The sequence below is a fragment of the Rhododendron vialii genome, chromosome 2a, assembly GCF_030253575.1.
Source record: "Rhododendron vialii isolate Sample 1 chromosome 2a, ASM3025357v1".
NCBI classification, from domain to species: domain Eukaryota; kingdom Viridiplantae; phylum Streptophyta; class Magnoliopsida; order Ericales; family Ericaceae; genus Rhododendron; species Rhododendron vialii.
Genome location: NC_080558.1, coordinates 29467583 through 29481011, shown reverse-complemented (window position 1 = coordinate 29481011; position 13429 = coordinate 29467583). Strand labels below are relative to the sequence as shown.

Genomic DNA, 13429 nt, shown 5'->3' with positions numbered 1-13429 from the left:
ATGACTTCTCATATCATTGGTCCATATCGCTGTTCAGCGAACTGCCCGGCGGTAAGTCCTGTCGTACTTACCAATCCCTCCCGAATATCACGTGTTCGGCAACTAGATGTATGTTCTCGGGAATACCTCCCTACAGTAGTTGTGCAATGGTGGCGGTTGCGGTACGGTAGTAGTGGTGGCGATGTGGTGGTGGGCTGGAGTGGTGGAGGTGGACTGGAGTAGGTGGTGGTGGAGTAGTGGTGGCGGTGGCGAGTGGTGGTGGCGGTGGAGTGGTGGTTGTACAATGGTGGCGTTGTGGTGATGGTGGGAAGGTGTTAGGCACCCACTCCGCCCAAATCATTTCTATCCTAAATGCACAAGACTCTAAGCAAACAGATAGGTAGGTTTTAGTAGACACGTTTTTGCAAAAAGAGCCTTTTGCAAGAGGGAAAAATCATTTGAAAACTACCTCCGTTGAACGTAGCACACAAAAAAGAAAATAAAAGCATACAACTTATGGATGAGGGGGCCTAAAGATGGACAACTCATTATCATCTCGTATCCACAGGTGATGATCAACAGTCATCCTTAGGTCCTCATACGGTCCCAAGATCTTAACTAGCACACAAAGAAGATTAATTCGCCATTGCGAATGCCGGTAGGGTCCTTACTTATAGGGGAAGTTACCCAAAAGCTAACGAGCATAGCAAAGGCCTGAATTAAATGGGTGCATGCAACATGTAACTAAACGAAAATAGGAAATGTGCATAAATTGAACTTGAACTAACATGCAGCATGAACACATTAGGAAACTAGCTAAAACTGAAAATCTAATAGGATTAGGAAACTTTCCAAATTAGGAAATCCGACCAAGTTAGGAAAGTAACCCGATTAGAAAATCTGACCAGATTAGGAAACTTTCCAAATTAGGAAACCGGGTCAAATTAGGAAAGTAAGCCGATTAGGAAACCACATACATCGATAGCCTACTCATGGATAGACCATGAGGGCAAAACAACTAACTAAACGAACATTAAGCTAATATGCGACATGCAGGGGTAAAAGGTAATTCGGTATGCTGAGGTAAAATTGGCAGCATAACGACTATAATTTGGCAGAATAACAGCTGTAATCGGGCAGCATAACAGCATAAGCTAAAAGATCAAGGTGTATGCAGACAACATAACGACTGGAGTAAAACGGTAAATGTTCATGCGCATAGAGTAACAGCTATGTGGATGCATGTGTGGATGGTCGTACAGATAGAGTAATGACATGGTAATCTATTCAAAGAATTAAACGTGCATCACTACAACTAAACATGAAGGGCAAAACAGTCATTACGCATGAACTATCTAAACCCTAGATTATTATGCATAAATAAAAATTACGCTAGCATGCAATATTAAAACGAATTAGAAAGCCTAAACTTGCATGAGATAAGCAAGAACATAAAATAACCCTAAACATGCGACTAGATAATTAAACTAAGCAATAATTAACTAGCAGATAAACTAGACTAAACAGTAAAGCAAATAAAGATGAGTGGCATACCTTGACTCCACAAGACCAAGCGGACCGCCCTCAGGAACTGAGTAGAAATGTGAACTAGATTGCTGGTAGGGGAGCAACCTTGATGCAAGATGTCTTCAGTAGCCTAATGGCGTGGGGATGACTATGCTTGCATACTAGGAAATCTCAACTAGCCTGAACTTTGAATAAGGTGATTCTGAGCTTTTGAATGAATGCTATGAGCCACGGTGTTTCTGAACGATACTGAACCAAAATGATTCTGAACGAGTTGAAACCTATGGAGGTAAGGGGTTTATATAGGCTTGTCCGCAGGGAAACCGAGTTAAGTTTTCAATGTGGGACTGCAGAAAATACAAAAAAACGTGGAAACTGAGGAAAAACAACAAAACAGCGCCGTGGCCCCACACGAAGACTAGCCCGGCCTTGGCCCATGCTTATGGGCTCGGGCAGGCCTACCTCAGTCTGGGTCTGGTTCGAGTCCGTTCTGATGCGCTTCGGGCTAATTTTTGGGCAAAAAACAACGACAATTTGGGCAAAAAATAGGACTTTTGTGGACTAAGATGAATTGGTTTATGGATTAAAAAGACTCAACATTTTCAAAAGGATATTTTAAAATGTAACGTAACATAATTTAAAAAGAAAGTTTGCAACTTGATAAAAACAGAAATGACGAAAGGCTATCTTCTAACATCAATGCATCAAGATCACTTCTCTAGGATAACCATAATTGAAAGCAACATTCTCACTATTGGGCGGCTGCTTGGCGAGAGCCCTACGCATTACGGACTACCAAATGGGGTGTCTACAGATATCTACATGCATCATGGGGATTTAGAGGAGGATATCTACATGCATCAGCCACAAGGTTTCGCAGTGAAAGGGAATGAGAAGATGGTTTGCAAACTAAGCAAGAGCTTGTATGGGTTGAAGCAAACTCTAAGGCAGTGGAACAAGAAGTTGGACAACTTCATGTGCAACAATGAGTTCAAATGGTTAGAGGAGGATCATTGCTGTTATACCAAGGGGTTTGGCAAGTCTTATGTTATTTTGTTGCTATACGTGGATGACATGCTTTTTGCAAGGTCTAATATTGGGGAGATCAATAAAGTGAAGAAGACGTTATCGAAACCGTTTGCAATAAAGGATTTGAGAGCGGCTAAGCATATCCATGGGATGAGAATAATCCGAGATAAAACAAAGGGGACTTTGAAGGTATTACAAGCCGAATATATCAAAAAGATGCTCAAGAGGTTTAGCATGGGTGATGCAAAACCTGTTGGAACACCTTTGGCTCATTTTAGACTAACTAAGGAGCCACTGAAGACAGAGAAGACAGACAAGGAGCAAGACTAAATGCCAAAGACAGACAAGGAGTAAAACTAAATGGAGAAAGCTTCGTATGCATCTGCGATTGGGAGTCTTATGTGTGCTATGGTTTTCACATGACCTGATATTGCACAAGTAGTGGGAGTAATCTAGGAAAGCAATATTGGGAAGTAGTGAAGTAGTTGTTGAGGTATTTGTGCGGTTCGACAGATTTCTCGCTTTGCTTTACAAGGGTTGGTCTAAAGTGCAATGTTATGTGGATGAGGACTTGGCGGGTGACGTGAATAGTCAGAAGAATACTACCGAGTTTGTTTATACTTTGGGTGGTACAGCGTGCAGCTCTAAGTTGCAGAAGATTGTTGCGCTATCAACAACGAAAGCCGAGTATGTGGCAGCCACAAAAGCAACAAAGGAAATGGTATGGTTACAAGGGATTGTGGATGAGTTGGGGAAGACGGTAGAAAAAGAAGTGTTACATAGTGACAGTTAGAGCACCATTTTTCTTGCCAAGAATCTAGCCTTTCATTCGAGGTGTGAAGAATCCAGCAGACATGTTGACAAAGGTTATGACTGTTGATAAGCTAAAGTTGCAGCTTCAAGTATCCAAGCTTGAGGTCGTGGAGATGGGTGTTGTGGGTGTTGCTGATTAATGGTGTTTGTTGATGGCTGTCAAAGTTAGGGAGCGCCATTGATCAGTATTCAAGTGGGAGAATTGCTAGGATGAGAAGACGATCAATTTTTGTGACCCTGGTCCGGACCACCGTGAGACTAGTCTGGACCACCGCGAACAGAATGAAGAATTTTAAGTTTTTGAAAATCTGGTCCGAACCAGTGTGAAGTTGGTCCTAACCATAGTGAAATTGGTTCAGACAAACGAGACACGGAATTACGCGAGAAGCGCATTTTCAAGGGGATTTTTGATGTGCTAGTTTACTTGGACTATAAAAGCAAAGCTAGGGATGCCTCCCATTGAAATGTTGTTCATCTTTTTATCATAGTGAAACCCTCCAACACCCTGTGAAGTACAATTAGACAAATTGCTTAAGTCAGAACCATGTATATTCTCATTTTTCTCTTGCTTATTTCTTTTGCTTGTGTGTTTGTTCTCTTGCCCTAACATGTACCTGTCCCTTGCATCAAAGGGTGATTTTATAGGCATTTAGAAGGTAGAATCCCCTTAGGATTAGGATCTTTGGATCTCGGAGTGCAGATACGTATGACACCAGCCCAAGTCCATTGACATTAGCTTTCCTGTGCAGATACGTATGACACCAGCTAAGTCCATTGACATTAGCTTTCCTAACCTCTTTAAGATTAGGAACACCCGTAGATTTTGGACTGTTGGTAATTATCCACATAAGCTGTACCCATACGAATAGGTGGTGGTAATTGCTAGGAATGGGAACGTGGCGGGCTGGGCGGGTTTTACCTTATCCCAGTCCTGATTCAAAAATTTAGCAACGCCCCAAATCCTGACTGGGTAATATATTGTACCACTGCCCCATTCTTATCGGGTATCGGGTTTATCCGCCCCCTCCTATTTTTTTCTCTATTAAGAAATTATATTCTAGACTCCAAAATAAATGAGCACAAAAAATAAAAGTTGACAAAATAAATAGTATAACTTAACCAAAATCTACCAACTAAAAGAAAAATGGAGGATATAATTAATATCTTGTGTCGTATCTTTGTTGTAAGGATAAAAATACAAGAATAAATTTTAATATGTTTGCACAAAATAATTTTGGGCCGGGTGAATGTCTACCAAAACCTGACGTCTCTCCCAACACGATACCCAGAAATTTTAACAAAAACCCACCCCGATTGGGCGGGTCATGGAGCGACGGGTTTCGATTGCCATCTCTAATGGTTGCAAGCAGTCCTGTCCTTGCCTACCCAGGACACTGTTGGAGCAACTTTCACAGCTATTGCGACGTGCACCCGTGCTTGGCTATCTACGGTTTGAGCAAGAAATAGACCGAGCTGAGATGTTCTGTTTTGTCATCTGTTAGTACCTATCAATGACTTTTCATAAGACAGCATAACCATGTTGCTTCCCGATCTTTTTCTCCCCCAATCGATCATCTCCGAAAAATTATTAGGTGGTTTTGTGGCATTATCACATGGTGTTTCAATACCGTTTTCCATCACAAATTCTTTTGCGGCCCAAAACTAGGTACTTGACCCGTATGAATTAGCAGTGGAGAATGATAATAGGGCACGGCGTGTCAACAATATTGCTATACTAAAAGAATTACTCAAGCATCTTCTCCTCCGAAATCTCAGGAGTTAGGGCCCTCTCCTCTAAAATTTAATCGTCTTCTAGCTGTAAAGAGATGCTCCAATTTTTTCCTCTCTCACACGCACCTGAAGGGAAGTTTTACATTTGAACCATCCCCTTCGCTCTCTCTCTTTTGATGGAGTAGTTGATACAAAGTTCCTTTAAACCCACCAACCACCATTCCTCAAACGCTCTCCCTCTCGGCGACACCTCTACTTTCATCAAGATGGCTAAGATGGCAGCGCCCTCTGTCCGTGACTCTTTCTCACCGACGCTCGTGGTGGCCATCGCCTCCCTTTTTCATCCGTCGATCGATTTGTATCTGGCCCACCAAAAGGGGGAAACCCTAGACTAACTCATATGTTTTGTGTAAGTCTACGCGTGTGAATTGAACTCTTTTCTTCAATATGTTTTTCTCTGTAAAGTAAAGTTGCTTAATTTGACAGTTCAAATTACGAATTAATTTGCTCGTTGGCATTGCTTATAGCATAGCTTGTTATTTACAGATTTGCTACGGCCCATGGTTCAAAATATCTGTATCGGTCGCCATGACTTGGTATCCATTGTATCAGTAACAGGAGGCCTAAATTTTTTAGAACTTCGCGCAACATAAGAAAATTTTCACGATACGGTAGTGGCCAGGCCATATTTTGCCCGTAATAGCACGTATTTTGTCCGTAAGGGGTTACCGCCATTACGTAATGGCCGATACCGTTACTAACACCATTTTATATGCGATTTTCCTTCACTCCGCAATATCTGACTATAGCGGTGCTTGGTACCTACCTATACCATTACCTATCGATCGGCCCGTCACATATCAACGATACTTCAAAAAACTTGCTACAACCACAAAAATTTGTACGAATAATTGTACAAACTCTCTCATCCACCACCCATAAGTGAGTCCCACATAACTCATGTTTTGCACGAGTTTGTAAAATTGTTAGTGCATGTGTTGGTGCCTGAATCGTTTTTTTTTGTTATATACAATCACTTTCTAAATTGTTATTTACTTTTAGAATGATTTGTGGTACGATTTATTATTTTCAACATTGTTAATATCGAGGTCGAGTTAAATCACAATGAATTCATCAAAGACAAAGTCCCATTGTAAATTGCTCTTTGTAATGTTCTTAAATTGACTGATGTTGAGTGTATTTATTTAGGCCATTAAAATTTACATGCAACAAAATCATGATTGTTGAAGTACACTTGATTGAATTTGCAGCTCAATTTCTTGGTTTTGACGAGTATATCCCACCCTTTGCAATTGCGAGAGATCAGGACATCCTCATGGGTGTAAATTATGGATCTGGGGGTGCTGGAATTCGGGATGAAAGTGGCACCGAACTGGTAATTAGCTTTTTGCTGTTGTGGAAATGTTTGTAAATTACCACTTTTATTGCCTTCAATGATATGAGTTTAGGTTTGGCTCCAATTTAATTCTAGTTTTTTTAATTGTGAACCTTATTATATGTTCGGGAGTTTGACTCCAAAATAGTTTGGGTAAAAAGATAATTTGTCGCACCAAGACAGACATGCTAGTGTGGTAGTACCTAATTGCGCGCAAAAATAGGAATACTTTCCCTCAGTTGGTTCAAGTTCGTGTAGTAGGTATGCAAATAGAACTTATAAGCAGAAACTTAATACATACTATGTGACAAAGGCAAAGATTTGGTTACCTCTTTCCCATTTTGGGATTATTTCTTGAGTTATGGTTTTTTTTTTTTGATCTGCCTTGAGTTATGGTTGTAGATGCCTAATTTGTAAGGTTGTTGATACTTGTTGGATAACTATGTGGTTAGGTAACCATCTGGGACTGGGCCAACTGACCACCCTCACTCTCAACTTCCAATGAGTGGTCAGGGTTCAAATCTTGCCATAGACAAGATTTTATTACTTCTCTCAAATTGTGTTTGCATGTTTCAGTTGTTGTCATTGTTGGGAAACTGAATCCCCAAGACCCAGTAATGACGCGTACAGATTAGACAATAAGAATTGTAAAACCCTATAAAGCGGAATTAGGGTTCTACCTCAACTCCATGCGACACGAACGCTGATTGAACTTGTTATAGCACGCCTTGCTATAAATCACGAATACTGCTTGACCGTACCTTACGATCTTCTATCGTATACCCTGCACGTCTAGAACACGAACCAAGTGTGGACTCTTACGTGATCTGTTTGCTCCCTCTAAGCCTGCCTCTATTTACTGAATAATAGAAAAACTTCAAACTGACCTTGAGAGCATAACGTGTATATATAGGGCTACGATAGAGATCTAAGGAGTAATAAGTCTGGGCTCCTAGTGTAAATAAGAAAAAACTAATCCTGCCAGGATTCTATTTCTTATTTCACTAATTATAATTCACCCCACTACAGAATTATAATTGCACTCCCGTTCTTATCTCAATTATATTACGAGCTCCATGATATTAAATACTTATTAATCTCTCCACGTTAAGATTACAGATACCCGTTAATTAAAATAAATTACTAACAATCTCCCACTTAATCAACATCTTAACTTGAGACTATCCGCTTAACTTATTCGATATGTCGGATACAAATATCCACCTGCAGGGTTTGACATAATCGAAACTTATAAGCTTACTCAAGGGGTATCATCAATTCCTACTGGGACGTGGATTCCATCAAATAATTAATAGTTGTCATATACATAATGTTGCTACCCAACTCACCAAGACTATTGACCGTATAAAGATCTCACTATTTAATGAATCAAAGTCAACAACATTAAATATACACCTCTAATAACTATTTTTGGATTAAGAGTATAAGCATTCATAATAACCATGAGGTTTCAATTGTCTTATAAAGTTAGTATAAAGACAATTACCTCAATACGGTCCCATTTAATACATACAAAGTGTACTAGCACAATGAGTTAGAACTAGACCGTTCCCTGTAGTCAAGACAGACCTACTAAACATTGTACTACAGTCCTACGGATGGTGTGTCCAATTCCATCTAGGACTGTGAACCATATCTTATATTTTACAAGAACCGATGATCTGATCTTCTGTGTGTAAGCCGAACTCGACACACCGAATCATCTACTTTGTAAAATAAAAGACACACATGCACAACATACACAAATATTATGCAAATATTGCCCATAAAAGATTCTCATCAAAAATGGATAAACTGATTAATAATTAAATATTAATCCATTATATAAAAACATAACTTTTACATAATCTCCTGACAAACTCCCACTAAGACTCAAAACCATGTTGCCATGCATCTCACTCTCATTCCCTCTACGTGACTATCAAAAGTCTTAGCTGGTAAGCTCTTCGTAAAAGGATCTGCCAGGTTATTCGCCGATGCAATCTTGGTCACAGCAACATCACCTCTCTGTACGATCTCTCGAATCAGATGATACTTATGCTCAATGTGTTTGCCCTTCTTATGAGTCCTCGGCTCCTTCGAATTAGCAACTGCACCGCTATTGTCACAATAGAGTGTAATGGCTGATTGTACTAAAGGGACCACTTCCAGATCCAACAAAAAGTTTCTAAGCCAAACAGCCTCCTTAGCTGCTTCAGAAGCTGCCACATATTCTGCCTCCATGGTAGAATCAGCAATGTAAGATTGTTTGATACTCCTCCAACTTATGGCTCCACCTCCCAAGGTAAACACATATCCTGAGGTAGACTTTCTGGAATCCCTATCTGACATAAAGTCTGAGTCTGTGTACCCATGAGGTACCAGACTATCTGACTGGAATACCAACATATGATCTCTAGTTCTTTTCAGATACTTGAGTATATGTTTCACTGCAGTCCAATGTTCTTGCCCTAGATTAGACTGAAATCTGCTAACCATGCCAACGGCAAAGCAAATATCAGGTCTAGTACACAACATAGCATACATAAGGCTTCCTACTGCCAAGGCATAAGGAATTGCCTTCATTTTCTCCATCTCTTCAGGTGTTTTAGGACACTGATCCTTAGATAGGTTGATTCCATGTCTAAAAGGGAGGAACCCTTTCTTGGAATCTTGCATGCACAAGATCCCAAACCTGATTAGAGTACATAGACTCCATCTTTGATTTCATAGCCTTTTGCCAAAGTTCCACATCTTTATCTTGAAGTGCCTCATTGTAGTTACAGGGTTCGGCATGTTGATCATCAGGGATCATTTCAAAAGACTCTCCCAACAACGTATACCGACTGGGTGGAACAGTAACCCTCCCACTACGACGAGGTACCGGTGTGTCAATAGGTGCCTCTATAAAAGTCTCTTGTGGCATTTCCTCTTGCACTATTGGTGGTAAAGAAGTTTGTGCCGGTCTCTCTCCTCTCAATTCCTCTAGAACAATTTTACTTCTGGGTTTGTGGTCTATCACATAGACCTCTTCTAAGAACCTGGCATTAGTGCTAACAATGACCTTCTTATCCGTAGGACTATAAAATAGACCACCTCTCGTTCCTCTAGGGTACCCTACAAACAAGCAAACTTCTGTCCTCGATTCCGATTTATCTGCGTTCCCATTCAGCACATGTGCTGGACTACCCCAAACCCGAACATGCTGCAAACTAGGTTTGCGCCCAGTCCATAGTTCTGTGGGTGTAGATGGTACTGACTTAGATGGTACCAAGTGTAGACACCCCAATTTGGACTTGTCGAATTTCCTTAATTTGTGGCCCTGAGGCTCCCCGATGATGACTATGGATCAAAACAAGCCATGTACCAATTGAGACGTTGCTCCTTAAAGGATTTAAAAAGGAAATGGTCAAAATCATTCCCAAGTGCTTGGAAGCAGTCCCAAGCGCTCCAAACTATTTTCCAAAAACCACTGGCCTGGCTCACTCTCGAGCGCTCGAGAGTGAAGTCCCAAGCGCTCGAGACCACTCCCGAGCGCTCGAGACCTCCCCTAGTGCCCAATGGGTGAAAAAGATTCCCACTATCCATGCAAGCCATCATTGCATTCCCCTTGAGCCGGCTGAGGTGAGTCAACACTCGACCTCAGTCAGAGAAGATATCAGCTGAAGATTTCTTTCTTTAAAAAAGGGTTTATTTCAAAATCATTTCATTTTCAAAACCATGGGTTATATGCTCTATATATATACCTGGTTTTTCAGCTGAAAAAAGGAGGCTACGAAAGTTCTCTCTCTCTAAACCCCTCCTCTTTTCTCTCTCTTGTTCAAGGGAAAAATCTTTCAAACTCAAACTTCTTTCCCAACTTCAAAGGTTTTTTTAAAATCATCAAGGAAAAGGGCAAGAAATCCAGAACACTCTTAGCTTCTGATCTCTTGTCTTTTTCACTCTACATTCACCTTTCACAACCATCCAAGGAGCAAAGTGTCAAGCAAAGGTAGAAATATTTCTATCCTTGGTTCAAATCAAGAGGTTGTTCTCCCTTCTGAGAGGGGTCTCTCAGCCTGTCCCAGTTCTTAATGCTGGGTGCATTGTTGGGAGACCTTAGTGAAAAAGCAAGAGCAAAGAGTCCACGAATAATATTTTCCCAAAACGCCTTCTGGAAACACTCTCGAGCGTTCAAGAGTGCTCCCGAGCGCTCGGGACTGTTTCCAGTCCCATGCATGGCATTTTGGTAAGCAGAAATGTGAAGTGCATTTTGGTAAGCAGGCTGGGGGTGAGGTGCATTTTTAAATAAAATGGTTTTATTCTGTCATGCAGACACAGAAGATCATTTTTCCTAAAACATAAATGTTTCTTACAAATCTCAAGTAAGAACAAAGTTTTCCTAAGTTAAAAATAAGATCTTCTCTTGTTAAAAACTTAGATAAGGGTGTTTGCATGATGAAGTGGTGCCATTTTCTATTTGAGAGTAAGCTGGCATGCAGCTCACTCCCAAGCGCTCGAAGCCATTCCCGAGCGCTCGGGAGTGCATGCATGCCATTGCATTCCATTTTCCCAATTTTCTATGTTTTCTGAGCTTCTGCATGCATAGATGTGTACATTTGCTCTTTTAAAATTGTAGATCTGTTTGTGCAATGGCAAGGATACATGATTTGAAAACTTGAGGTCCTATCTCAGTCTTTCAAGTCCTCTGCTGAGCCAGTGGTCTGCTTAATAGTATTTCATTTTGCAGTCTTTACATTATGTTTTGTCAGTACTAACAGAATGAGCAGGTGGGGTTCAGACACTCCCAAGCGCTCGAGAGTGAAGCCAGTGAGCAGTGTTTCATTTCCTGTTATCTTGCTATCTTTCATCACATAATCACCCCCCTATACACGTGCACCAGCATACACTGTTATTTGGCATCCTATTTGTGACTAACAAACTCTGCAGGATTTTGTCAGTAACACTCCCAAGCGCTCGAGAGTGCTCTCGAGCGCTCAAGAGTTGATCCAGTGGCAGTTTACACTGCTTTGCCATCATGCATGTGTCCATCATCATTTCATCACTCCTTGTACAAAAGCACCAGCATACACCTTCTATTTGTTATACCTGTGGATACCTGCTACATGCTTAATGAAACAAAATCCCTTTGAAAAATCCCACAAACGTTTAGTAGAGACCGACATCGCGTCAGGCGAAGGGGGTGCCGTAAAACCCTTCCCCCCTCGTAACATGGCTTCCGAACCCTCGAATAATCTCTGGTTTTCAATTCAAATCAATCAATTTTCAAATCAAAAACGGTTTCTCGGGTGGCGAACCATAAATCCGGGTGGCGACTCCTCAAATTTTTCAAATCGATTCGATGGAGTGGTATGTTTTTCGGGCCGCCCCGACCTCACCCGGGGCTGTGGAAGCCCACAGTGGCGACTCCGCTGGGGAAATGGTTTAATTAAACTTGTGAGCCAAGCTTGAAAAATGTTTGTGGGATTTTCAAATTGATTTTGTTTCATCGTCTATTTCTTGTGTATATATCTTGTGCAGCCCTGCTGTTGTGTTTCGGCAATCCTACCCGGCTTGCCGGTGATGGGGAATCCCGGAACCCTCAGCAACCCTCGACCGTGATGAGTCATCTCTACCGTTTGTACCATTATTGGGTGTACGCTCAATAGTGGGAGGTATACTTTGACTCTAGTCCGGGGAACCCATTTCAAGCCAAAACCGGCCTTTATACATGTTTAGCAAGCCATAGAACATTCCAAATTAGGACAGGAGCCTGCAGGGTAGGATTATGTGCTATATCCTGTCTATGTGCTGCATTTCATCTCACGTCATCATGCTGTCAGCCACGGTTCTCGAGACTTGCTCACGCGGTCTTTGGGAGGTTGCCGAGACCCGATGAAGAGTCACGCACCCTTGTGCGTGTTGTTAACCGTATGAGTCCTCAAGCGAAAACCTAAGGGAAACTAGGATTTTGTAAGTTCTTGACTAGTGTTCGGTCGGAGAATTAACCAAAGGGAGGAATGACACGGAAACAGAACATCGTGATACCAACACCGCCCAGGCTAAAAGCAAATGTGCTGCTTACGCCACTTCGGTTATCGTATCACGTTGTTCACCCCAAGTCATTCCAAACCGATGGTCAATTTCTTGATGAAATACTAGCCGAATACTTAACTTATTTTAGCATCTTTTGGGGAACGACGCTTCCTAAATGAGGATACACCCTAAAAATCCGAGGATCAAGGCAACCTCTCATAACAGATATTCAATCATTTTTCAAAAATCAGAGTCGATGACGGTGATGGTGACGCACACATTTTCCAAAGAATTATGCACAAATCTCATAAAATGTAAGCAGGGACCACATTTGAGCACGATTTTTGCTTTGCTATCAGTTCTGAGCAATTGGGCCAAGGAAGAAGAATATCATACCCTCCTGGACCAGACCCTTGGGACAGAGATTGGAACGGCTCCAACTTCAGGCAGACCCCGCCAGTGCATCGGATTTAAGGGTGGAAATGGACCTGCTAATCGGAAACCTCAACCCAAACGGAGACAATCCAAACCCAAATCTAATCCCAAACCTCAACCTTAACGGAGGCAATCCAAATCCTAACGAAGGCAATCCAAACCCAAATCCAAATCTGCATCCCAATCCTAATCCAAACCCGAAACCGAACCAGGAAATCCCAAATGGAGAAATGGGGCAAGTCACGCAAGCTATTCAGCGTCTGGGCGAATGTACCGACAACCAAATCGCCCAACTCATGATGATGATAACCGGGGTTGCCCGACGACTCCCAAATCCAAACCCTAATCCAAATCCAAACCCTAACCAAATCCGAACCTAATCCCAATTCCAAACCCAAACCCTAATCTAAACCTGAATCCCAACCCGGAGCAGCCGATCCTCGAAGTGGAAGCCCCGCAGAACACCAAGATGGCAGCGGTCTTGGCAAAGATCACCCAGTTAGA

General features: G+C 41.7%; 1 protein-coding gene across 1 annotated transcript in view; it reads left to right on the top strand.

Moving 5' to 3' along the window:
* LOC131316088 (GDSL esterase/lipase At5g45670-like) overlaps positions 1-13429 on the top strand; it is a 105226-nt gene that overhangs the window by 13209 nt on the left and 78588 nt on the right. The window contains exon 2 of the mRNA XM_058345361.1: positions 6349-6475. Coding sequence (XP_058201344.1) covers positions 6349-6475 — 127 coding nt within the window. The remainder of the gene's footprint in view (positions 1-6348; positions 6476-13429) is intronic.